The sequence below is a fragment of the Danio aesculapii genome, chromosome 18, assembly GCF_903798145.1.
Source record: "Danio aesculapii chromosome 18, fDanAes4.1, whole genome shotgun sequence".
Taxonomy (NCBI): Eukaryota; Metazoa; Chordata; class Actinopteri; order Cypriniformes; family Danionidae; genus Danio; species Danio aesculapii.
This window is the reverse complement of record NC_079452.1, coordinates 38,815,556-38,843,333: the sequence shown is the minus strand read 5'-3', so window position 1 is coordinate 38,843,333 and position 27,778 is coordinate 38,815,556. Positions and strand designations below refer to the sequence as shown.

General features: G+C 35.1%; 1 protein-coding gene across 3 annotated transcripts in view; it reads right to left on the bottom strand.

Moving 5' to 3' along the window:
• The window catches only part of fgd4a (FYVE, RhoGEF and PH domain containing 4a), a 96,776-nt gene that overhangs the window by 11,472 nt on the left and 57,526 nt on the right, over positions 1-27,778 (bottom strand). For all 3 annotated transcript variants that reach the window (XM_056477909.1, XM_056477911.1, XM_056477910.1), the window contains exons 3-8: positions 26,242-26,382; positions 18,581-18,743; positions 10,598-11,003; positions 2,277-2,366; positions 609-754; positions 376-532 (exon numbers count right to left, since the gene is read on the bottom strand). In XM_056477909.1, coding sequence (XP_056333884.1) covers positions 376-532; positions 609-754; positions 2,277-2,366; positions 10,598-11,003; positions 18,581-18,743; positions 26,242-26,382 — 1,103 coding nt within the window. The remainder of the gene's footprint in view (positions 1-375; positions 533-608; positions 755-2,276; positions 2,367-10,597; positions 11,004-18,580; positions 18,744-26,241; positions 26,383-27,778) is intronic.

Sequence of the window (27,778 nt, the reverse complement as noted above, 5' to 3'; positions counted from 1 at the left end):
GTGGAAATGTGAAGCGCTATGAAAACTTTCCAGATGCACTGTATATCTTATGCTTTTCAGTCTTGTTAAAATGACTAGAATGCATTGTGAGGTTAAGCAATTATAAATGAATGAAAGAAAGAAAAAATAAATGAATGATGTCATAAATGTCATCATTAATAATGCTTTTAAAGAACAATTACTTTGGTAGTTGGGAGACTTTTTAATTTATAAAATAAAATGTCTACATTTTAACACTTAATTACCTTAAATAACTGTATTTCTCATTCATTGAGAACATTTTAGATTTTTTTTTTTATGTAATTCTCATTGTCACTTAACTTGGCTATTCAAAAAGAACTCTTTTCAAGAATAGCAATCTGCATCAGTGTTCACCTGTATATCCAGAATGATGGCTTTAAATGGAGGCGAGCGATCCATCCATTGCTTCAGCAGATCCATGGCATGATCAAAGTTCCTCACATACTCGGCGTACATCTTCAGGAAGGGCGTGAGCTTCTGTAGGATGTCTCCAATGCGAGGTGTCGATGTCCTGGAGGAAAATTTCAGAGCATTAATGGCATCAACTTAACCATAAACTCTACAAACTGAGTGAGTGGATATGTCACCATTCTCCCATTCGTTTCTCCAGGTCAGGCAGAAGGAACTGGCTGTGGAAGGCATTAATGGAGGTGATGTTGGAAAATATGCTTCGCACCACATCCACAGGGAACGTGTCTTTTTTTGCCTCTTCCATGAGCTTGGTGTAAAACACCTGCAAAAGAGGGCCGAAATCAGATGATGTATGATGTGTCTGCACACTACTATTTTTAAAGAGTCTATGTATAGACATTTTTCTTGGCTGCTGCATGGAGGGCGCCATAGCGACCAGCGTCTTCTGGTAGAATGTTTAGAACTTCCATTGACAGCGTTTACAATAGGTAACTTGCAATCCAAGAATGGGTTTCAATAGTGTTTTGAGTGGATTACGGAGTGTTTTTGTGACACACGACTTTGAAAGGTGTGTGTTAAAGCCGTTAGACGTGAATCAAGCGCGAGAGAAAAACGTTAGAAATACAGTGTGTGTGTGTGTGTTCCCGACCTATCAGCTGTTAGCTTAGCAGCTCTTCAATGCGAGCAAATGTATACACACGTAATACTTCACTGCATTATAGAGCAAACCAGATTACTGGCATGAAACTTAACAGGTATGTAAGTCATGCAGTTTACAAAAATGACCAATAAAAGTCCGTGACTGATACAGTGCAGGCTGATTTGCATGTTGATTCTAATCGGGAGCCGTTTATGTTTCATTTAGTTAGTTTGTGTTGTGTAGTATTTACAGGGTTTGTGTTTTTCTGTCATTTCGAAATTCTACTTTATTTTCACTTTGTGACATTTATTAAATCAGTTTGTTAGTGGGACAGTACAGGCTACGTGTGTGTGTGTCAAACATTATGGTGAATTACATTTGTTTGGGTCGGTTATGTTTGAAATAAAGAGAAAATGTTGACTTTAGTGATGAGGCTTCATTTAAATGGCACAAGATGCCGTCTGACAACGAGTGGAAATGGCCTCACAGCAGTTGTTTTCCATCCTATTAGATCACATTTTTTAAATGATCAGTCCAGGAGGTGGTGCCGATCGACAACAGGATTAGTTCAAAGACGTTAAAAGCAAATAAAATAGATTAAAACTATCGTTTCAAAGCTGTCCAAATCTGACTGTTTATACGCATCAACTGCCGACCAGAAGTTCTTAGCATTCTCCTTGCGCATACACGCAAAGCATAATGGGTAATGTTGCTTTCTAAGAAAAAAGCCTATAGTATTCAGAAAACAGTGACAATAGTGACACCAGTGGCTGTTAAGTGAACAGCAACCAGAAATGTACATTACTCGCACTTGTATAATTGTTACCTTTTTTGTAATTGTTTTTGATTATGTAAGAAGCCTGAAGTGGCAATATACTTATGAACAATATAAGGATAAATGTCAATATACTTATGAACAATATAAGGATAAATATCAATATACTTATGAACAATATTCAGACACTTGTTAAAAGAGGCATTTAAATGAATATGTAAAAAATTACTGTGCACTTTCCTCTCAAAGAAAAAATAACAGAACAGCAGTGTAAAAAGAATGTGATTGTGCAGATATGGTTGAATTTACTAGCATTATGTTCACAGCTCATTAAATTAACACTAAGACCCATGTACAACAAGACAAAAGTGCAACAAAGCAAAAATGTGTCAACAACAACAACAAAAACTAAACAAAATGAGGACTTACCTTATCTAATAAGTTCAGTCGTGCAACATAGGCCTTCTCTGTCTGCAGGAGTTCATTTGCAATCTTGTAGAGTTTCTGCTCATTGGTTTCCTAAAGAAAAAAAATGTCATGTTTTAACTTATGCTGTGTCAGATGTATGACCAAGTTGTATCCCTTCATATGTATTTTGGGGTTGATGTTTTTTAATTGATATTTTAGTCAATTTAACAACCTCATTAATATGTTTTTTCCAATGGGGTATATGCACAGCCATTGTTTTTTAAGCCACTGATAAACTTCTGGTGAAAGCTTTATGTGACATTTTTAATTTCATTAGGCTTCTTGATGTAGTAATGTAATTAAAAGTATAATCAGTTAAAAAGACTTAAAGTCACCATGAACTGGAAGCAGTGACCGTTTTGTTTTTTTCGTATTGTGACGTAATTTCTAGAGAAACTAAATATTAAATGAGAAAACAGTGGTGTAGTAAAGTAGGCATTTTATTTGCAAAGATCAGGAAATGGGTTTCTGGAGAGTTATGACAGCTTCTTCACACTGTTTCTGGAGAGACGAGGGCCATTCCCAATACCTCAAAATCACGTAATCTAACAATTCAACAAAAAAAAAGTGCATTTTCAGATTTTAATTTTAGATTACAAGGGCAGACTATCTTTTTTTCTTAATGCCATGAACAGATCACCACAAAACTAGCAATGTGAGCTAACAAAATCAATATATTTAATTTATGTTCAGGCATAAAACGAGATGAAAGCTAAGAAACTTCATTGAAAATACTGTGTTAAAATAAATTTCTATATTTTAAAGACATGGCGCAGAACAATGAAATTTAATGCAGTGCTTCTCATCCAGTCTGAGACACACTTCATATCGTATATCAATCAGGCAATGAAGGTCGTTGATTTTTAAAGAAACCAGATCTTAAACGTGGCGATTTTGTAATGGCATGACAGTACACAGCAAGCACTTGAGCTGGCTTAATGAAAATTAAAAGTCCTTGTGGCTATACCTCATTAAAATGAAACCAGAAAAAATTATACAATTTTATGATTAATGCTGAAAAAAAAAAAAAAATAAAATAAAATAAAATAAATAAATAAATAAATAAATAAATAAATAAATATATATATATATATATATATATATATATATATATATATATATATATATATATATATATATATATATATATATATATATATGAATAAATATATAATAATATATATAAAATATAAAAATATAAATAAATAAATAAATATATCATAATATATATAAAATAAAATATAAATTTCCCCAAAATATGATGCTGAACAATATGTTTTTGCATTAGTAATAAAAACATCTGTTATTAATGATGAGCACCAAATAACAACTAATATTTAAACAAAGCACAGAATCAGCATATCAGAATTATTTCTGAAAGATCATGTGACAACTAAACCTGGGGTAACGATGCTGAAAATTCAGCATTGAATCACAGGAAAGCTGAGAAAACTTAGAAATTAAGTCTTTAAACGCACACCGAAAGCAGTTATTTTAAATGTAAATTATTTTCAACATTTTTTATGTTTTTATTGCATTTTTGATCAAACAAAGGCAGTTGTCGATGAGATCTGTCAAAAACAAACCTTGTTGTTTTCAAACATTTACAGTGGGGAAAATAAGCATTAAACACGTCACCATTTTTCTCAGAAAACATATTTCTAAAGGTGCTGTTGACTTGAAATTTTACCGGATGTTGATAACAGCCAAAGAAATCCATATATGTAAAGAAAACAAAGCTAATTAGTTTACAAATGAAGTTATGTGTAATAAAATGAGATGACAGGAAAAAAGTATTGTACAATTGAAGTACTGAAGAAAGGTGTAGAAAAGCACAGTAAAAGCCCAGACAGCAGCTGAAATCTCTCAGTAGTTATTCAGCAACCCTCTGCCCTTTGTCAGTGTAAATGAATATTAGCTGCTCAGTCCAACATCTACATTAGCAGGACGATGAAGATGAAACCAGGATGGATATTTCAGCAAGACAATGATCCAAAACACAGCCAACGAAACTCTCAAATGCTTTCATAGAAAATAAATCAAGCTGTAGAATGGCCCAGCCAATCACCTGACCTGGATCCAATAGGAAATACAAAATAAAGCTCAGTTTGCTAGATGAGACCCACAGAACCATCAAGATTTTTACACTCTGTTCAAGTCTGTGAAAAAATCCCACCTGAGCAGTGCACGTGTCTTCATTCTCCATATGAGAGGCGTCTTTAAGTTGCCATCACCAAAAAAGCCTTTTTATAAAGTATTAAATACAATTCAGTAGTTCAGTACTTTCTCCTTGTGTCATTCTATTGTTATTACACACAACTCATTTTTCAGATTTATTTTTGTTTTGTTTTATTTTTATGTTTGCATTGTTTGGGGTTTTACCAAATTCGGGTTCAATTCCATGTCAACAGCCCCTTTAGAAATATTATTAATGTGTTCAATACTTATTTTTCTCACTGTATATCCTATAAAACTGATTCAAAGTTTTTAAACTTTTCCCTCAGCAACTCTTCTCAAGTCTCTTGAGCTCATTTTAACTTAAATTATTAAAGACGTTTGTGTTGAATTTTGCTGAGGGTGAACTAACACTGCAGATGTCCCCAGCTCAGCGGCTCACAGGGCCAAAGGGAAACCGAGCTCTGAACATAAAGGTCAAGAGCAAAGCCATTGAGAGGTGGACTCCCAGCTCCACCTACATTCCTCACTTCTCCATCACATTCCTCCCCTCGTTCTCTCCATCACACCCATATGCCATAAAACATCCACTGGCACACACTGTTAACACTCAACTGCCAGGCGTTGTTGTTGTACACCTAAAAATTCCCCCATACACATGGTTACAGCTTTGAAATGGCTTATAAATAAACAATGTCACTGTAGTTATGTGTAGAGTCATGAAATTATTAGATTTGGCCATCAACAATGATGCTGAGGTGACACAGGACACTACATTCACCTTCACATTAGGATCTCTTTTTTATTCATCGAGTTATTGTCTAATTACCATTAGTTAAGTTAAATTTACTGCTTAATAACATACACAAAAAATATTTGATAATTATTATTATGAATTTTGTGATTAAGAAGTGTTTTCTGTTTATTTATGGAATTATTTGTGAATTTCATTACGTTGTTCTCTGCTTTGTCAACTTTTGATTTTGAAAATTCAACTATCCAGTACAATAAAGTTTTTTAAAGACATTTAATGACATTTTAGTAGTTCAAAATAATATAATGTATAAGAAATAATATATAGAGAAATAAATCTGTAAAATAAAAATAAAATCACTACACAAACAACTGAAGAAATGTGCAGCAAATTGGTCACAACACAAACAACTGAAGAAATGTGCAGCAAATTTGTCACAACACAAACAACTGAAGAAACGTGCAGCAAACTGGTCACAACACAAACAACTGAGGAAATGTGCTGCAAATTGGTCACAACACAAACAACTGAGGAAATGTGCTGCAAATTGGTCACAACACAAACAACTGAAGAAACGTGCTGCAAACTGGTCACAACACAAACAACTGAAGAAACGTGCTGCAAATTTGTCACAACACAAACAACTGAAGAAATGTGCTGCAAATTTGTCACAACACAAACAACTGAAGAAATGTGCTGCAAACTGGTCACAACACAAACAACTGAAGAAATGTGCTGCAAATTTGTCACAACACAAACAACTGAAGAAACGCGCAGCAAATTGGTCACAACACAAACAACTGAAGAAACATGCAGCAAACTGGTCACAACACAAACAACTGAAGAAACATGCAGCAAACTGGTCACAACACAAACAACTGAAGAAACGTGCAGCAAATTGGTCACAACACAAACAACTGAAGAAACGTGCAGCAAACTGGTCACAACACAAACAACTGAAGAAATGTTCTGCAAATTTGTCACAACACAAACAACTGAAGAAACGTGCAGCAAACTGGTCACAACACAAACAACTGAAGAAACGTGCTGCAAATTTGTCACAACACAAACAACTGAAGAAACGTGCTGCAAATTGGTCACAACACAAACAACTGAAGAAACGTGCAGCAAATTTGTCACAACACAAACAACTGAAGAAACGTGCAGCAAACTGGTCACAACACAAACAACTGAAGAAACGTGCAGCAAATTTGTCACAACACAAACAACTGAAGAAACGTGCAGCAAACTGGTCACAACACAAACAACTGAAGAAACATGCAGCAAACTGGTCACAACACAAACAACTGAAGAAACGTGCAGCAAATTGGTCACAACACAAACAACTGAAGAAACGTGCAGCAAACTGGTCACAACACAAACAACTGAAGAAACATGCAGCAAATTGGTCACAACACAAACAACTGAAGAAATGTGCTGCAAATTTGTCACAACACAAACAACTGAAGAAACGTGCTGCAAATTGGTCACAACACAAACAACAGTGCGTTTCTTCAGTTTGGGGAACCATCAATTCAAAAGAACTGTCTCATAAGAACAAATAATGAAAAGGTAAAGCTACAAATAATCCACATTCCTAATGAAAATTCAGAGAGAGTTATGTCTGGCTTTGTGCTTCATTTTTATCTGACATGATAATAATGTTTCATTTGGTATTTTAGCATTAGTGACATTAGTGTCACGAGCAAATCTGTGGCCAAAGCTCTTTTGAGTTATTTCTGCTGATTATTTTCACTTTGTATTCCCTACAGTACAGTAATATTCATTAAATGCCTGTAATATTGCTGCATACATTTTGTGATGCTGAAAATATTAGTTAATTCTAATGCTTACTTTTAATATTGGACAGATGAACTATGCAGACAATAATGTCACCTGATTGTACCTTGCTTTTCTTTTTTAAACACTTCACTGATTGCTAATGCTAACAGTTTAACAGAAGTTGCTCCTATTATTTATAAAAATGATCATGGGCCATTAGGAAAAGGTGGATACTATAGGAATAAAAGCCTAATTTCGGATCAATGGTTTTATTTAAAGGAGTACTACACATTTCTTGCATATAGGCTAATTTTAGAGGTCACCTAAAGTTAAACAGGTGAGTTGTATTTAGCCTAAATCTCCTGATCTTGCAAGAGCACTCTTAGCTTAGCTTATCATAAATCATTAAATCGCTTTAGACCACTAGCATCTCGCTCAAAAAAATTCAATTTGATAATTTTCCTATTTGAGGCTTGACACTTCTATAGTTGCGTCATGTACTACGACTGACAGAAAAAGCAGCAAAGTTACTTGACTACTGCAGACAGGTCAAGTTTTAAGTGAAGTTTCATAAACTAATTTCGAGAGGAGCACGTGATATGATTGAGCATGGCTGGATTCTCATCCGTACTCAGTAATAATCCAATCAGATTGATACAAACTTACAATAAATAAGACAGACCTTTCCCTACTGCCTTATCTTCGTTTTGGAAGAATCCCCCCTTCCACCCATCTCCTCCTTTTCCTCCCTTTTCTAAGGGGAGCTCTCAAGACCTACCTGATCTAGGACCACCTTTATTATGCTTATTGATCAGGCAGGAACCTTGGGCTCAATTATCTCCGAGCTCAGGGTTCTTTCCTCAGGACAGCATGACAAACCTGCTATTAACGCCAAGCATATCTATGTGTGAACTCTTTAAATAAGAAAATGATCAAAACTCTTTTACTTTTTCTTTTTTTTGAGCGATATGATAATGGTCTAATCTAATTCAATGACTTGCTCCTGCCCTACCCGGAGATTGGCTAAACGGAGTAAAAATGGTAAAACTCACCTGTTTTTTTTATGTATTCCTTTAAACAATTTGAACAACAGTAACTTGTATAGAACAACTTAGGCAAAAGTCAATGACTGGGAGACTTGGGTAATGTATTAAAAATCTGTTATGTACATCTGAAAAAAGTAGCTAAACTTGACCCTGTTCTAGTGTTAAAGCAACATCCTGATGAACACTGAGCACAAACAGCACTGCTCTCCCTGCCTGTCAGCACTTTGAGGACACACAGTCTATCTGTTCTTATCACAATCTCCAACCTCAGCTCACATAAATAACCTTTGAACTATTTAGAGGACACCACTTAGCTGATGAAAGGAACTAACTTACAATATGTTCAGCTTTTGGCAAAGTTGACTGCAATTCAAAAGAGAAGCTTGATGTTGGGATGTGCCTCAGAGGACGGAAAATAAAAGGACTGATAAGAGGAAAAGAGTAAAGGCAGTAAAAGAGGGCCTGGCGTTGACAGACAATTGGAGGTCCATGTTCTGGATGAAGTGGAAGTTACATATTTTTATATACAACATTTAATATGAAAATTTGGAATTAAACGATGACCTAAATAACAATAATATTAGTACTATTACTATTTAAAATAACACAAATGCAAATATGGAAAATACATCAAAAACTTTTTTTTACCAAATTATAAGATGTGTTTTTTTAACACAACAGCATAGTACAACTGTTCCTTAACTGTTCCAACTATCATTAAATACATTCTTTCATTCATGTTCTGTTCAGCTTAGTCCCTTTATTAATCTGGGGTCACCACAGTGGAATGAACCGCCAACTTATCCAGCATTTGTTTTACCCAGCGGATGCCCTTCCAGCTGCAACCCATCACTGGGAAACACCCATACACACTCATTCACACACATACACTACGTACAATTTAGCTAACCCAATACACCTATAGTGCATGTCTTTGGACTTGTGGGGGAAACCGGATCACCCGGAGGAAACCCACGCGAACACGGGGAGAAGATGCAAACTCCACACAGAAATGCCAACTGGCCCAGCCGAGGCTCAAACCAACGATCTTCTTGCTGTGCTGCGCCACCAAGCTGCCCCTCATTAAATACATAAATATTTATTCATTCATTTACAATTATTTGCATTTAAATAGCATCCAGGTCATGCTGTATTGTAAAAAAGATACATCAGGCATGTGCATCATGTCGTGCTAACAACTCCCCTTAGTCATTACAATATTGACTTTACAGCACAAACTCCATCCATTATTGATAAACTACCATAATGAACCATAATTCTCAGTGAATCTCACTTCAGTCTACTTGATTGTGTCTTTCTCATCAAGATAAACGAAACAAAACTGACAACATAAATCCATCTCTATTATTTTGTTAAAGGGATAGTTCAAAATTTGAAAAATAATGCTGTAAATAATGTTCATTCTTCCACAGACTGTTTCATTTCATAAAGGTCACCTACAATACATCTCGTTTGATCTAAGATTACTTAAACTTACAGCAAAGTTACATTTTTAGATGAACATCCCCTTTAAGATGGAATGAAGCTCTTGCCAGTAAAATGAAAGGTTAAATTAAAAAAGCCTCTAATGTGAATGTCAGCATCTAAATCCAGCAGATGAGACAGCAAATTACTCAGCAAGGCCTGAAGTGTCAAATAACTAACAGTGAGTCACAACCAACTTCGCACAGACACGCATATACTGTAGGCATGGGTTGGTATAAGATTCTGACAGTATGATAATCTTGGATATCAAGGTATTGTAATATCTATATTGTGATATTGTGATTACTGCTCTAAAACATGTTCTTTTTAAATGTCTGGGTAAAAAACAACTAATTCTTCCTCATTGGACACAATAGATTTTATTTTAAGAAACATTTAAACTAGTCTGGAACATTCATTCATTCATTTTCCTTCAGCTTTGTCCCTTTATTCATCAGGGGTCGCCACAGTGGAATGAACTGCCAACTTATCCAGTATATGTTTTACACAGCGGATGCCCTTTCAGCTGCAACCTAGCACTGGGAAAGGAACAGTAAACATGTCTGGCTAAAAAATTCTAATAAATCATTGACTTCTGCTGTCTTCATTAGCTTCAAAACCCAGATTTCTTTAAAACTTGAAAAGGCATCACTAGATATCTTTCTTTTCTGTGAATATGAAGTAAGCCACTGCACTGTCCAGGTCCAGAGCATGCTTGGTTGTTGCTGTATAAGAGATTTGTTTTTCAAATGTTTGCCGAATTGTGGCCTGACCCTTTTGATGAGGACAGTTCTTTTCTAACCGAGATACTGTTGCCCTAAAAAATAGTTGTAGTAAAACAGTAGTAAATAAAATAGCTGTAAAAAACAGATTAAAAATGTACATATATCTTAGGAATGGTATAACCAAATGGTAAAACCTTGACTTTTCCAAACTGTAGTAAAAACAAATCATCATCCCATGCCTACATGCATATATTTCTAATATACAACAAACTATCTCTTTAAAAGATCATCTCAGACTTAAAAACATAAGCTTACCTTCTGCTCTGGGATGCTGTTCATCCTCACAATGTCGCTCTGTTCCGGCATCTTCCTCTTCTCCTGTTCTACTTCTAATTTGGCCTGATTTAAGTGAACATCAGGCGAATCCACACATTCCTCTACTGTAATTTCCCTATTAGTCAAATCAACGCTATCTCCATTCAATAGTCCCTGTTTGTTAATCCTCACGGTCGGAACGGGGGCGTGTGTTACTCCGTCCATGTCCCGTTCCCTGTCTCTGTTCATTTTGGCTAGCACCCCATTGGGGGGTTTCAGCGCATGGTGCGGGCTAGAGTCTGAAGTCTGCTCCCTTGGTCTCTGGTAGTTTTTACGAGGCGGGCTGCAGTTTGGAGATCTGCTGACCTGCTTCGGTGGAGTTCCCTCCCTCCGACCGTCTGTGTGACTGAGAAAGAGAGAGACACAGTACAGAAAGGTCACCTTCTGTAGACTCACCGAAAAACTTCTGATGAAGAGAAAGACGTGTTATGCATGGGAGTGCGATGGTGTTGAAAATGAAGCGTTCAACAAACATCCTCTGTCTGCATGTGTGTGTGTGTGTGTTTGGTGTGAATGTGCCGGTCATGGGAGGAGTGGAGGAAAAGAGGAGGATGGGAGGAACGGGGAGGGTGAGGAGAGGTAGAAATCGGCTGCAGAGCGTCCCGTGAGACACGACTGCCCTACTTCAGAATACATGCCAACATGCAAGCACATACATTTAGGCACTCCGGAGAGAGGGAGACGATGACGGTGTTCTCTTACGAACAAAATGCTTTCAGGAACAGTGAACGCAAATGATAAAATATGCAAGAGATCATGAACAGTGCATCCAGACAGTCTACTCACTTTTATGAGCCTGAAGGGGATTATTTTTGTGATTTGGTGACTGTGCTGCTGACTGTACACGATGCCACTTATTACATGACTACCTACTTGATGAATAAATCAATGGACATGAAATATTGATCTGAGCTGAAATGATTTTACTACTGTATGTGACCTGCTCCACCGACTTCAGATAGTTTATGTTCAACCCAGGCTCATTCTGATAAAGTACCCCTATATACATTTCTGGAGAGAGCAAAATACTTCCCAGGTGGTATGTTTTTTGCAGTTTTTGTTTCCGCGAATACACCAGAGGCCGCTGTGTACGCTTTTTCAGATCTCAAATTTCTCTCACGAGTGGCATTTGCGCCTGCTGTTCTGCTGCTATGGATTGACTGATTTACTGACTGACCAACCGACCGATTCCCTCACCCACCTCCTTCCCTAAACCAAACCAAGTGTTTTAAAAAGCACAGATTGACCCAATCGCAGTATTTTGAAAGGCAATCCAGAAAAGCCCCCTGATTTTTACCAAGTTTTCAGATTTTACCACATTCTCACCCTGTTTATTTAATTTTTTTACTTTTGGTTTTGTCTTACCTGCTTTCTGGAATCATTCTACATCGGACTCGAACACTGTTGCTGCGGTCAACTCCACTCTGCATCCCAGGTCTGCCGACATACATGTCGAGCTACCGGACAAACTGGTAACAGCGGAAAAGCTGTCCATATGGAGGTAAGCGAGAAAAGGAACGCCGTCAAACTGCCCCGTAGCATTCGTTTTAAAGATGAAATGCAGCCATACGCAGCTCTGGCTACATAATTTGCGATCTCCAGAAATGTAAACAGGGCTAGGTTTTCAGAATGAGCCTCTGTAGTTTATGTTTGATGAAAAGGAAAAAAACATCTCTGCTTTATAATAAAGCAATTAGGGTTTGAATACAAATCACCTAATTTAAGATATGAGTCTGTATGTATAAAAACAAGTGTGATTGAATAACAACTGTAGTTTTTAAAAGTTTGAGTTTATTTTTAATTTTAGATTTAGGTTTTTAGAGATTTTTAGGTGATTAAGAGTTTTTGTCATTTTAAGTATTATTATTAATTAATTACTGTTCATTTTGCTTTCATTTGAATATAGTTTTAGTTATTTTAAATTCTTTAAATTAAATATTATATATTTTTTGTGACAAAAAAGTTTTAGCCAACTTTAATTACTTTGACATGGACTTGGCTTTCACCAAAACATAAATGACAAAAATATAAATAGAAATCATAAGACAACTTGTTCACACAACATTAATGAGGATCCAAACAGTATTTATTGTTTAACGTGTGCAAACAAAATGAAATTAGTAAATATATTTGAACATATTTAAATAAATTAATAATTAATAATTAATTACTGTTCATTTTGCTTTCATTTGAATATTATTTTAAATATTTTTGTATAATTTATTCATTTAATATATTAATAATAAATATATATTAAATATATAAATATATATTATATATATATATATATATATATATATATATATATATATATATATATATATATATATATATATATATATATATATATATATATATATATATATCGTTTAAATTTAATATATATTTTTTTTGTCACAAAAAACTCTTAGTTATTTATAATTACTTTGACATAGACTTGACTTTGACCAACACATAAATGTAAATAGAAAAAACAACTTGTTCACACATGATTAATGAGGATAGAAACAATATTTATGGTTTAACTTTTGAAAACAAAATGAAATTAGTAAATAAATTTGAACATTTTTAAATAAATGAATAATTAATACTACAATGAATAATAGTAATTTGCTTTACAAAACTAAAAAAACATAATAAAATAAAGTCTCTACAAGCAACTAATGGTATCTTCTAACTCGTTATGATAGAGCAGGTCCCATAAAGCAACTGACCAATCAGAATAAAGCTTTCAGGAATACTTTATTTGATTTAAGATCAACAAACAACAGGGATGCACAATACAGGAAGTGACAATACTGATAACACAAAATGTTCTGTGCTATAGCCAACTGAGATTTGTGCAATTTATACAACATTCAATATTGAACAAAACATAGTATCAATATAGTTTCTTCGGTCACACTTTGATGGTCCATTTGTTGAATTTAAGTTACATTGCATCTACATGTCAACTAATTCTCAGTAGATTATAAGTAGACTGTTAGGTTGGGGTTAGGGTTATGGTTAGTGTAAGTTGACATGTACTTGCAAAGTTTCTTATAATCAGGTAAATGTCTGTTGAAGGAGCATATCAACAGATATTAAGCAGACAGCCTACTAATACTCAAATGGACCATAAAAATAAAGTGTTAACATTTCTTTTAAAAGCATTTTACATTCAAATCAAACCTCATATATATTAGAATATACTTAAATTTTGCTATAATATTATACAATAGATTATAAAATAGCAATAAATATATATAATATATACTATCAATATGGTCACCGACATATTGTGCATCCCTAAAAATAGTCAAAACTCCAGATACTGCAAGTTCACAACAAAAACATGACCCATTCATAACTTCACATTAGCGTGCATAAACTGAACAAAACCAAGCCACAATATAAGACTTTGTAGTTCATGTACACACACACAAAAACACAAACACACACACACACACACACAGATATCCTGCACCTCCAGCTGTTTCCCTGTCTATGGCCCACCTGCCCTCTAGATCAGATAGCATTTCCTGTGAGATAGAGAACGGAGATGTGGATCTGAGGTTTGAAGCACCACAATAAACACTCCAGATTATTACACATGGCTATTAATACACCATTGAGCGCTGAGACGGATTAATATGTGCTGTGTAATATTCTGTCCAGTGCATGACTCAAAATATTTCCATGCATGTGAACGGCAAGGTCTGTTGTGAATCCGGTATGATAAAAAGTAGGCAAAATTAAGCGATCGAGTGCCGCAGCCACACAAGTAGGGCAGTGTGGATTTCATTGTTTTTTTTCCCATGAGCTTGTAAACCAAGCCTCTGCAGTTGTCCGGGGTCATGGCTTTTCAGAAGTACGTGTTGGACCAGGCCAGACAGCTGCAGGAGTTATCAGAGCTCACTTTACTCCATCAGGCTTCACTCCACAGCTTACCGGATGAATTCAAACTTACACACACACGTACACACACACACACACGTAACAATGGCACTAGACTGGGAGGCAAAACAGGATAAGGGCTCGAAGGGATTTATTTGTGAGGAACTGGGGTTAATGGTCAGTCCATTCTGTTATGGTGGTCTTATGGTTTAATATGAGCATACGCAGTGACCTGAATGCACCAGTGCTGAGCTATGGATAACCTGATGACTGTAGTGAATATAGCAGTATTAAGACATTATATGTAGTACGTTAAACCAATTATTAACAAGGTTATGGGGTGTTATTAGGGCTCAAAATCAATGTAAGTTGCATATAGTGAACACTGTTATGCACTGTAATGCATTAAAAGGGCTACACATAAGAATGATCATCTTTTAAATGCTGTTCTTCATTCAAATACAACTATGGCTGTGCGATTAATCGAAATCAAATCACAATCGAAACTTGAAACTTTGCAATTAGTTACAAGAGACAAGAGCAATTATAATAACAAGAGGCTGCGATATGAAAGATGTATGTATTATTTAATTTCCCCCCAAGCAAGCAAATGCGTGATTGACGTCTGTGTGTCTTACTTACTAGCCAATTGAGTGAGCACACTTTTGTTCTGCCCAATCAGAATTGCACGAAAAAGAAAACAAACAGGAAAGCGTGGACAAGTGGGATTATGGCGCCTGTTGCTTCAGAAGCATTAATAGTCAAATTCATAATAAAGAAAAACAGCATTGGTAAAATGGGAATATTTTGGTTTTAAAGTCACAGACATCGAACAAAACCAGGTCATTTTTAAGAGCCGTCGCAGAATTATTGCCACGACTTACAGATTACTCAGCTAAATCTTGACTACAAAATTAAATTGCAAATCAATTCGTGACATCTGTCAAAAAATAAATAAATTATATATAAAATATATATATATAAAATTTGATATTTTTCCCAAATCGCACAGCCCTATATACAACTATCACAATATATTATTCACTTAGTTAAATAGTAATGTTTAAAAAGTAAACTTAAATAAATAGATAATAGAAATAATTAGATTTGACATTTGTCATAAGAATTATCAACAACAACTTAGGAAAACAAGTTTGAAATGTTATTGTTATTTTATACATTTTTGTGCATATTGTCAATTGTATTTTATAATCAAACTATAGTTATAACAATCTTGATGAAATATCAATTGAATTCTTAATTGCCAAGGATTTTCAGAATTTGTGCCAACATATCCACATTGCTATGAACACACTTTCCTAACTGCTGTTTTCTCAAGGCTGTTATTTTTGTTGTTTATTTTGTTATTAGGTGGAAATATCACATATACATAGTACATACAGTATTTCATCAAAAATCTATTAATCTAAAAAGTCACTCTTAGCACCATTGATGGAATTTGGATGTTCGAAAATAAGAAATTCTGTTTACTTCTAATCAAAGAATGAAAATGAAATTCCTTTGTTAATATATCCAGGCATTGACATTCAATGACTCACTCTCTTGCATGTTATGGGTTAGTGTTAGGGTTAGGATCACAAGTTCACGCACAAGTAATTGCAGTTTACTTAATGGCCACCGGTGTCACTAAAAACAACGATTTCTGATTTACATAAATCTATTTAATAAAACAGAAGCAAAAGCAACATCCCTGAAGACATTAAAGTGATAGTTTATCCAACAAATGAAAAAATTTACTCACTATTTACTCTCCCTTAAGTGGAGCCAAACCTGTATGAGTTTCTTTTTCTGTTGAACAAAAAAAGAAGATGAAAACCTGTATCCGTTGACTCCCATAGTAGAAAAAACAACCGGACATCAATGGTTACAGGTTTTCATCTTTCTTCAAAATATCTTCTTTTATGTTCAACAGAAGAAACTCATAAACGTTAGAAACAAGTAAAGGGTGAGTAAATTGTGAGTTAAAATTTTGGGGTGAACTATCCCTTTATTATTTCATGTATAATGCAATGCATTAATGATAAATCACAATAAACAATTCTTTTGCCTACAATACAAGTTGACATACACGTTGGCATCATATGGTTAACAAGCAACATGTTGTATTAGCTGGTGATTACTCTGAATATTGCATGTAGTGCATCAGTAAATATTCAGAATTCAAATAACATGCTCACAGTATGTATTTATACAATCTAAAAATAATTAGCAAACTAACTAGCTAACAGTTGAACCATGCTTTCTTGTTACTTGAAGAGACTTTCACAAGTGTTGTCCTACAGAGCAATTACACAAAGTCTCACCTCAAATGTGAATTTCGAAATTGCTGCATGTTTTAAAACCAAGATTCCACACACAAACACAACAAGGATGTTGATGTATGTGCTTGATTTTGCGAATATGTTTTTTAAATCATTCAGGTGATTTTAAAATTCACGTCTAAGGTATGACCGTGTGTAATCCATGCTGTAGAACAAATCGTCTCCAAGTAATGTCAATCACAGACCTTATTTTACTCTTTAAAACCCATTAGAAATTCCAGAGGGAGTCCAGAGTGAATTAGCCTTCCAGGTTGGCCTACAAATGACTGAACAGTTCTATTAGCAGTAAAACATAATATAGAGTAAGATGTGAGCTATGGCGAGTATAAATCGTTATACTTCGTTGCATTACACCAGTTTTAAGCACTTTCAAAATAGCCTCAGGTTTTAGGAAAGCAATGATGGCTAGATATAAAAATTGACAAATTAGTCTTACCTCCAGTATTGAAGATTTGCTTTTTAACACACACAAAATATGTCAGACAAGTCCAATTCTTTCTACAATGCTTTTGAAACACTGAATGGTAGATTGCACGTTAGAGTAAGAACTGGGTTCTGCTTTTTGGCCTTCTTGTGTAATGTCAGGGAAGACATTACAGAAATATATTCACCTTCCACAGCTGACCATCATGCTACAATATTTCTCTCTAAATTATACAGGCGTGTTTGTATATGTGTGTAAGCAAAACATAATTCATTTAAAAAACACAATATCAGTGTTTTTATTTAAGAATTCAATATTTGGAGAAATCACAACGTGGTTTATTATTCATTCATTCATTTTCCTTCAGCTTAGTCTCTATTTCAGAGGTTGCCACAGCGGAATACTGAGACATACTGTGAAAATAAAAAAAAACATATTTAAAATTGTTTAAAATAATAATAATAAAAAAAAAAAAATCAAAGGGGGGCTAATAATTCTGACTTCAACTGATATATATATATATATATATATATATATATATATATATATATAATTATTAGCCCCCCTGATTTTTTTTTCTTTTTTAAATATTTCCCACATGATGTTTAACAGAGCAAGGAAATTTTCACAGTATATCTGATAATATTTTTTCTTATTTGTTTTTATTCCGGCTAGAATAGATCTTTAATTTTTTATGAACCATTTTAAGGTCAAAATTATTAGACCCTTTAAGCTTTTTTTTCGATAGTTATTAAAACTATTATGTTTAGAAATGTGTTGAGACAATATTATCTCCATTAAACAGAAATTGTGGAAAAAAATATACAAGGGGGCTAATAATTCAGGGGGGCTAATCATTCTGACTCTAACTGTATATTATATTAAAGATGTTTATATATTATATTCTTAAACACGTAATGCATGACATATCAACATATTGATTTTTTGTCTTATTGTCTTATGAAAATACATAAATAAAAATCATTTTAAAGCTCATTAAGACAGATATATAACATTAAAAAGATTTCCATTTTAAAATACGTCATTTTAAAATATAATATTTCACTACGTTTCAGCTCTTGCACAATATTTGATCAAATAAATTCAGATTATCATGAGAAAACGCTGATTAAATGTGTCTAACACTGATCATGAACTAGACACGCTAATCCAAAGTGACCTGCAAAACATCCTTTCTCAATACCCGACCAGTGATCTTACACCAGAGAATGCCAGTATATACCCCATATCCATGAGCAGAGGAAAAGATCAGACGTTTACCGGTTCTCCTCGAAGCGACTGATGAGGTTGGACACTCTGCCCTTCCCTATGGCTCCGTCTAATCCTCCCTCCTCCATGCTGAGCTTGACAGTTAATGATCCAGCAGCCAGAGGAAAGGAGACGTCCGTCAACGGAGTCTGAAGATGCGGTGGCTTTGGAGGCACTGTGGAAAATCATGAAGACAACAGATATTATATTTACCTTTAATGCTAATGTAGCAAATAGATGCATGCTCACTGCAAGAAAATGATTACACAACCAGTGCAGTCAGTTTCCATGCCAATTCACTACAGTGGCATACTGTAATCAGCATGAACTTAAACGGAAAAACACCAGGATCATTAGCAGGAGGTTAAGGACAAACCAGCCTTCAGCTTTCACTATATTTCAATCTCCATCCCAAAACTGAACTGATGTGTAAAACAGTACATAATTCAGTAAAAAAACAATAATAGTGATTTTCTTAAGGAAGAATAGTTTTATACCATATGAAGATCAAATGAAGTTCACCCAAAAGGGGTTAGTTCATCCAAAAATTGTCATCATTTACTCTCCATTCACTAGTCACAAACCTGTTTGAGTTTTTTTTCTGTCCTTACACAAAGAAGACATTTTGAAAAATGTATTTATAGTATTTGTTTTCCTACTATGGGTTTCTAACATTATTTACTATCTACTTTTATCTACAATATAGTAGTTCAGTGCATGAAAGAAATTCCTAAAAGTTTGGAACAACTTGAAGGTGAGTGAATAGTGAGTAAATTTAAATTTTTGGATGAACTAAACCTTTAAGGACAAACCAGCACTGAGCTTTCACTGCATGAGAAATAACACTTTAAAATACAGCGATGTTCATTCATTCATTCATTTTCTTTCAGCTAGTCTCTTATTTATCAGGGGTCACCCCAACAGAATGAGCCGTCAACTATTCCAGCATATGTTTTACGCAACGGATGCCCTTCTAGCCACAACCCAGTACTGGGAAACACCCATACACTCGCGCATCCACACACGCATCCACACACGTCTTCATTTACTAAGGCCAATTTTATTTATCCAATTCACCTATAGTGCATGTCTTTGGACTGTGGAGGAAACAGGAGCACCCGGAGGAAACCCACGTGATCAAGGGGAGAACATGCAAACTCCATACAGAAATGCTAACTGGTCCCAGCAGAGTAGCTGGGACTCAAACCAGCGACTTTCTTGCTGTGCTAACCACTGAGCCAGTGTGCCACCCTAAATACAGTAATGTGTAAACCAATCGCGCATTAGTGAATGAAAACCAATAATAATGAAGATGTTTTAAGGAAGCACTACGTTTATTGTCATTACCCCCTTTTTGTTTTTGTATTCCTCTAAGTATTGCTTCTATGTATGAATGCTGGGATACTAGAAGCAGTAACTCTAGCCACCACAAGATGGCAGTGCAGTTTTGGTGTGTATAGAAGGTTTAAAAAAAAAAACTCAACAAGGTGAGATGAAGTTCATCTGGAAGACGAGGAGTCTGTCTCCACCTGCAGTGAGCGAATTAAAGCTAATCTCAGTCGATCTGGTGGAGATATGGCAGAAGTCATGGCTCCATTCAGTCTGTCCTGATATAAATATAGTGGCCACCCTGTTCATTTCACACATCTCTAATTCAGCAAGTGTGGTCATTGAGGTTGATCTCAGTTTATGTTTTGCTTCTAATTTCACATGAGAAAATAGAGAAGCAATATTTTGTGCTATGAAGGAAGCAGCTTTGAACCAAACTGTACAGGGTGTCTACAGCCTCTAAAAAAAAGTCTTAAAATTCACTGAAATATTTTGTTGTAGGTCTTAAATTATGTTTTAACAGGACTTAATTTTCCTTTGTCCATGTAAAGCTAGCCAATCAGGCCAACATTCAGCCAATCACCAACAATACATCTCAATAAATCTTTTAACAAATATTAGATTTATTAACAATATATACCAATATGGTTGAATGATCTCTCACATCCTTATAAAAACATTTCTATAACAGTTCTAAATGTATTAATAGCTATCTGGTGAGGACACCGACCTGGACAGTCTGTTGTGTATAAATTTAGTTTATCGTTTTTATAACTTGTCTATAATTTTTTTGAAAATGTATGAGTATGGATATATATAGAGTAAGCATATAACTACAGTTTGCTTGTTTTGATGCATTATTTGAAATATTTGGCTAAGAAATAATAAAATTTGAATTTTTTTTTAATGGAACAAGTAAAAATCCTTAGCGTTTAGCCATGTATAAGTCTGAAATTTTATTCACAATGGTCTTAAAAAGTCTTACATTTGACTTTGTAAAACCAGCAAAAACCCTGCTGTATCTGAAGTCAAAGTTATGAACACTTTTCTTATAAACATGGCGCCCCAACAAACATTATATTAAATATAACCAAGTTTGCAAGTGGATGTCAATACTAACCCTGACCCATACCTTGACCTAACAATCTACTAATCTATTACTAATCTACTCTTAAATACCAATTAATACTAATTACTTAATACTAATCTAATAGATTTTTCTTTCCTATCCTTTTTCCTGTATTAAGCCTTAGTTGACATGTATTGTTAAAGTAATTCAAGAGGCTCACAAGAGGCTAAAACCTGTAAAACTCTGTTAGTCAAGTTCATTTGAATTAGTGTGATTACTGTCATTTGAATTAAGGTGTGCACAAAACAAGCAAGCCAAGTGCAGAATTCTGATGTGGTTTGACTGAAATATGAATGAAAAATACTAAAGACTTATAAGCAAAAACCAAAAACAAGACACAGGATCCTATAGTTTATATTGCAATAGGTGTAATGTTGCCCATTACATTTCAGTACAGATGTTGAAAACATGCCCCCTTGAAGCAAATCTGTGTTTGTTTGTGCGTCATGGAGGAATTACTGACACTGTTTTAACTTCTTTACACAATTTATGAGCTCTTGACAAGTCCTTGGCTGGAATAAATAGCATCACATTTTCCCATATTATGAGCATATTTAGTCCAGCACAAAGCATTTTTGGACGTTTGGTAAATTCTGCCATATCAAAATACCCCCTAGACTATCTTTAAGTATCTTTATCTCACATTATATTATCCGAACCATACACAGGCCTGTTTCCCGGATCGTTTGAGAAGTGTGAGTGCTCTGAATCGGGCTCAGGCGCGGTTCAGTTGGCCAGCCCTGGCCCAGTTGGAAGAGGTGTGCAAGAGCGCGGCTCACCTGGGCTTTGGCGTGGTATGCTTGTAGTCTGAGTGCAAAGTGTGCCTGAGCCTTAACTGAAGACGAGACGTGACTTTTAAGGGACTGCTTCATATGGACTTATTAACCATTCTTACTGTTTAATGAACACAAATTGTCGTAGTTTATTAAAGATGCAAACCCCTCACTGCACGACAGCTGCACCTTTAGCAAACCTCCTAATTCCTGCAGCATAAGGACTTTATGACTGTTTATGAGCGTTAAAAGTGGCTGATCTCTTCGGCAAAATATTTGACTGCGTGTCACTGCATCCCAAACGACTAAAACAATATAACTAAAGACTGAACAGCGCATCATTGATGATGTTAGCGTGCTCAGGCTTGAATGCAATGCGAGTGTGGGCCGTCGGGGAAGACGGGAGGCGGGACGAGCATGCTTCGGCCCGGTTCAAGGTAACTGTACATAGTGCGAGTACGCCTATGCATCATTGTCTTCACCAGGGGTGCAGACTCGGTCCTGGAGGGCCGGTATCAAGCAGATTTTAGCTCCAACTTGCCTCAACACACCTGCATGGATATTTGTAGAAAGCCTAGTAAAAGCTTGATTACCAGGCACAGGTGTGTTGGTTTGGGGTTGGAACTAAACTTTGCAGGACACTGGCCCTTCAGTTTGGGCACTAGACCAAGTTTTGGTACCCTTGGTCTACACAAAATGACCCAAGGGAACTTAACTAAAGTACAAGTGTGTTTTTAATTTTGTGGTTACTATTGTCTGTTATTACAGATTGTTTCCTCAGTTTTATATGTTTATAATCTAAATGAAAGATATCAAACATACTGTACATGTAGAATTCTACATCGGTAGGCTGTCCTTTTGAAATATGCTAATTGTTAGATAATCATATCAGTGGACCTATAATTTTACGTCTACAATCTGCCACTCCTGGGGATCAAACATGACAGAAAACAGCCTTCTAATTATAAGTGATTGGGTTTTTTAATGTAAAATTCTTAGCAGCATTATTAGTGTAATGATGCACACTCCATAACAACAAATAACTGTAAACAAACCACATCTGGGAGCATTTAAAAGCCAGAAACCTCAACTCATTATAACCTCTTTTATTTTACTCAAACTTCTTGCAGTATTAGGTTGATGACTGGTGGGTTAATTTCCCTTTCCACTTAATTTGACATGATGAATCGCTGTCCCTGCATAGGAGTTCTGCTGTTAGTCTGGCTACACTACACTAACATTTGCTTATTTCCCTCAAACTGAATAAGTTTTCCAAATTTGGGTCAGAATTTCACTTGGTGTCTACATCGCTGGGCAAACTGGATGCACTAGAACCTCACAAATGTTTAACTATGACGCTTTTCACTAGGAAATCATTCACACTTCTCAAACACGGCAGACAATTAGCTTAGTGATTAAGCTCAGTTCAAGGACTCTCTGACGACAACATACTCAATACAGCAGTGCTATTTTAGAATTAATCAGTAGCTACTTCATTTGAATCCTGGAGAAGTTAAAACGCACACTTTCTTGTAATGGGGAAGAAGCGTTGGTGTGCAATGTGGTTTAGCATGTACTTCTGTTAATTAAAAAAAAACAGCTTTGCATGAGCCAGGGAAATGGAGGAAAGGGTTGTGAAGCTATACTGGTCTCATGATTCAGTTTGGTTACGATTGTTATGTCATTGATTTGGTGAAATGCAATATAACGGTGCATCACACCGCATTGATGATGCTTTCCATCTAACATTTAACATTTTTTTTCATGAGAACACATTTGTGTCTTTCCATAAAAGCAGTCAGATTTATGAACTGAACCTTTACTATTACTGTTCTGTTCGAATAAATCAGGCTTATTGAATGCATCAAACAAAATGCAGAAGCCAATAGGAGCATTTAGAACAAATACACACACTGCAAAAATATGGTTTTCCTACTTGGGGTTTCTTTTGTCTGGCTTCTAGTACAAATATCTCAAAATTCTTAAATCGAGAAGGATTTTCTAGACAAGCAAAGCATATTGTCTTGTTTTAAGAAATAATATGCCAAAATTAAGTGGGTTTTTCCTTAAAACAAGTGAAATAATCTGCAAATGCAGTAAGCAAAATAATCTTATTTTTCCTTTTTATATAACATTATTTTGCTCACTTCATTGGCAGATTATTTTGCATGTTTTAAGGAAAAACTCGGCATATAAATTAAATTTGGCATATTATTTCTTACAACAAGACAACAGGCTCTTATTTTAATGATCTAGGCACAAAGTCTAAAGCTCAGGGCGCAAAAGCATTAAGGGCATGTCCGAATCCACTTTTGCTATTTTAAGGATGGAAAAAATATGGTTTGCGCTGTGGCGCATGGTCTAACAGGGTTGTGCTTATTCTCTTAACGAGTTATGAGTGTGTTTTGAGCATAACGTGCATTAAAACAATCAGAGTCTCATCTCCAATCTCCCATCTCTCAGAGTCAGTTGCGTCGCATTATGATGCATTTTCTAAACAATTTTCTAAACATTTTGTTTCAAAACTATTTCTAAATTCAGTTCTTATTTCCAGCAAACGAATAAATGAACAATAATAAGGAAGTCTGGTCAAGTTATATCCAAACATACGTCCTATTCTTATGCCCCATATAGTGATGCATACGTCTCCAAAACCCGACAGATGGACAAAACTAAACTTATTTTTATTAAAACAAATATAAAAATGCGTAAATTCAATAATATAGATAATAATAATAACATTATACAAATGCAAATTGTCATGAATAAACAGAAAATACCTCTGAGGTAAAGAAGTCATGGAGGCAGAAAAAGGTAGAATTTTATTTTATTTTTTTACATTTTAATCCTTTACATAAAGATATTTGTGTATAGCTGTACATCCTGTTTAGAAATGCATAGGCCCATAACTTTAGACCAGCTTTCAGTTGGTCAATGGCATGGTCTATTTCAGCTCCTCAAAATAGTAACGTGCCAACACTGTGCCTTACACACCTCCTTTATAGACCAGAAAACCTATGAGTCCACAAAGTGGCGCAAATGTATTTGCTATTTAAACAACGTGGTGAGCAGTGACAATTAGGGTTGCGCTGGTCTGAAAATAGCAGCAAATTGTGCCACACACCTCTTGCACCTTATTGCGCTGGGTGTATGATAGGGCCCAATATGTTTTGCTTGTCTAATAAATGCTTCTTGAATTAAGAATTTTTTGATATTTTAGCTTGAAACAAGACAAAAATCTATGTAGGAAAAGCATTTTTTGCTTCACAGCTTGATGAATGAAATATGATTTCATATTCTTATGTACCTTCAGTGTCAGTAAAAGGGTGTCCCAGCAGTGAATTGTGCACTGTCAGCTTTTTTTTTTAAATTGAAGGGCACCAATTATGCAAAAAATATATTTTCTAATCACACTTCATAAAAAACAGTCTGCAGAAACACTTTGATTGACGTTCTTCAATTGTACATGTCATCAGAGGAGGAAAGTCCCACCCATTAGTGATAATCTCTCCCTCATTAGCATAAGACGTTAGTCTTGTTTATTTACATATTGTGAAATTACTTTAAATCTTGTGAAAAGGGGCATAATAAGTCCTCTTTAAAGATGCTTGTATTACTCGTACTTGCATCTTGCCTGCTTTGCCAAAGTATGCTAACGCAACATAGCTCACATGCGATAAAGGGGACATTCTACCAGAAACGTACATTTTCACTTATAAAAATGTGACAGGGTCTGACATTTAATCTTGTAATTCTCAAAAAAATCATACAAAAACAAGCATAAAATCATACAATTCAATGATAGAACGCATCCTTGATCTCTGTCAGCTTCTCCTCCATCAAATGATGTCACTTCCTCCGAGTCATAGCCTTAAAAGTGTACTGCACGCATTTTATGTTAAATTTAATGCCAATGTGATAGGACTGACAGAAACATAGGGACAATTGTAAACTAGTATTTATTTGTAGAAGTTATTTATAATTTCATGTTTTTAATCAATTGATGTGCACAATAACAACTTAAACTTGCTATTTCTGTTTTTTTTTTTACCATAACAAAACTATTAAAGCTGTAGTTTCAATTGGACTGAGGACAAGGACAATGACAGGGTTTGAAAATAAAGAGTTTTTATTAAAGACAAACTATCTGAGAACCAAATTAATGATATATTCCTTTACAGAACAACTCAGAAAATCAACCATCAGTCCATTTTAGAATTTTTTGGGATGAAATACTTTTTATTCACTGTATTTTATTCAATGTTTTTATTTCAGGGACAGATGATGTACATTTCTGGTAGAATGTAACAAAGATCGTAGGTTATTAGGCTATAACCGTTCATGATCTATTACAGATACTGAATCAGCCACATATAAATCACAATGTATCGAAGAAACAATTAGTTTTGACACCCCAACCATCCTTGCAAGCATCTCCTTACCTTGTGGTTTTGAATGCAGTGGCGGCCGTCGGCCTGAAACTCTTCCATTTACTCCAGTAAGGCTCTTATTGCTGAATCTGCATCCACGATTCAATTTCTGGTTGTGACTGCGTTCCTCATCTGGACTGTTGCTGCCAACAGCTGCAAGACAGAATAAAGGATGAAAATAAATAAATTAATAAATTATTCAAACTTCATCTTATAAGCAAGAACATTTAAATAAAGTAGTGTTCTGGTAATACTGTGCAGAAGTGAAATGCAAAAGGTCTATAGTCTGGTCTGATGCTATGAAATGAGTCAGGCTGGTATAAATGTTGGCTTGAAACTAACAGTGACTTCAACTTGAAACACAAACTAAAAATAACCACAATCATTTGCGGAACCAACAGAGAGTTTCAGATTGTTCAGAAGATCAATATTCAATCTATGAGGAAGCATTTTTGTTCGCCCTTGATTAAGAAATGTTTCCTGAAAATCAGCGTTGACAAAAAAAGACCCGCACATATCTGTGGACAATGACAACTGACCTTGAAAGGTTCATATCTAAAGATAGCATAGATCACTGTGCTGCACATGAAGAATTTTGTTGCATTTTAGATGTGGAAAAATAAGTGCATAAAAAAAATGGTCTTGGTTCCCACGTTGGATGGGCAAAAATGTGATCTTTCCAAAACACCAAGATCAAAATATCAGCAGGCTATTTTTACTGCAGTCAGACAAGTGATCTCAGAAGAAATAGCAAAGCCTCTTGGGATAAGGGAGTGTTAAAAAAAAAAGTGTCCATACACATGGTTTTATTTTCTATACACGTTAAAATTGTCAATATGAAGTGCTTTTGTATTTTTTTAGCCTCCATAACATGACTTTTTGGTCACACTTTATTTTGATGGTATGTTTGTTGAAATTAAGTTACATTGCATCTACATGCCGACTAATTCTCATTAGATTATAAGCCGACTGTTAGGTTGGGGTTAGGGGTGGGGTTAGGATTAGGGTAAGTGTTAAATTGACATGTACATGAACTTAAAATATCACTTTGATTGGCTGGCTGCAAAATAGTCTTTGGCAGGTCTTTGAATGGAAAAAAATGCAAAAAGTCATGCAAAAAAGATAAGCTGTTCCAGAGATGGAGCAAGCAGTTACATTTTAATGACATTTTGATGTTAAGATACCATGTTAGTGTGAATTTCCTTTTCAGAATTCCCATTTACTTCCGTAATGTATTATCTTACAAAGCAGGAAAAAAAAAATAAATTCAGAGCAGGATTTGGTTGACTTGTTAGTGTTACATAACCGAACAAGACCAGAACAAAAGCATGTTTGAGATTTAAAGGAACTTATCTAGTCTCTGGCTAATATTATCCACATATTTAGGGCAACATAAACAATTTTAGCATTCATTTTGATAAATACATATGATTAAGTCAAACATAATATTAATAACAGGAAAAACAGCAAAGCAAAATGTAATGGAATAAAGTAGCCAATGGGAAATTGGTAAAGACATCATGTCACTGTAGCTGCATATTCCCACATA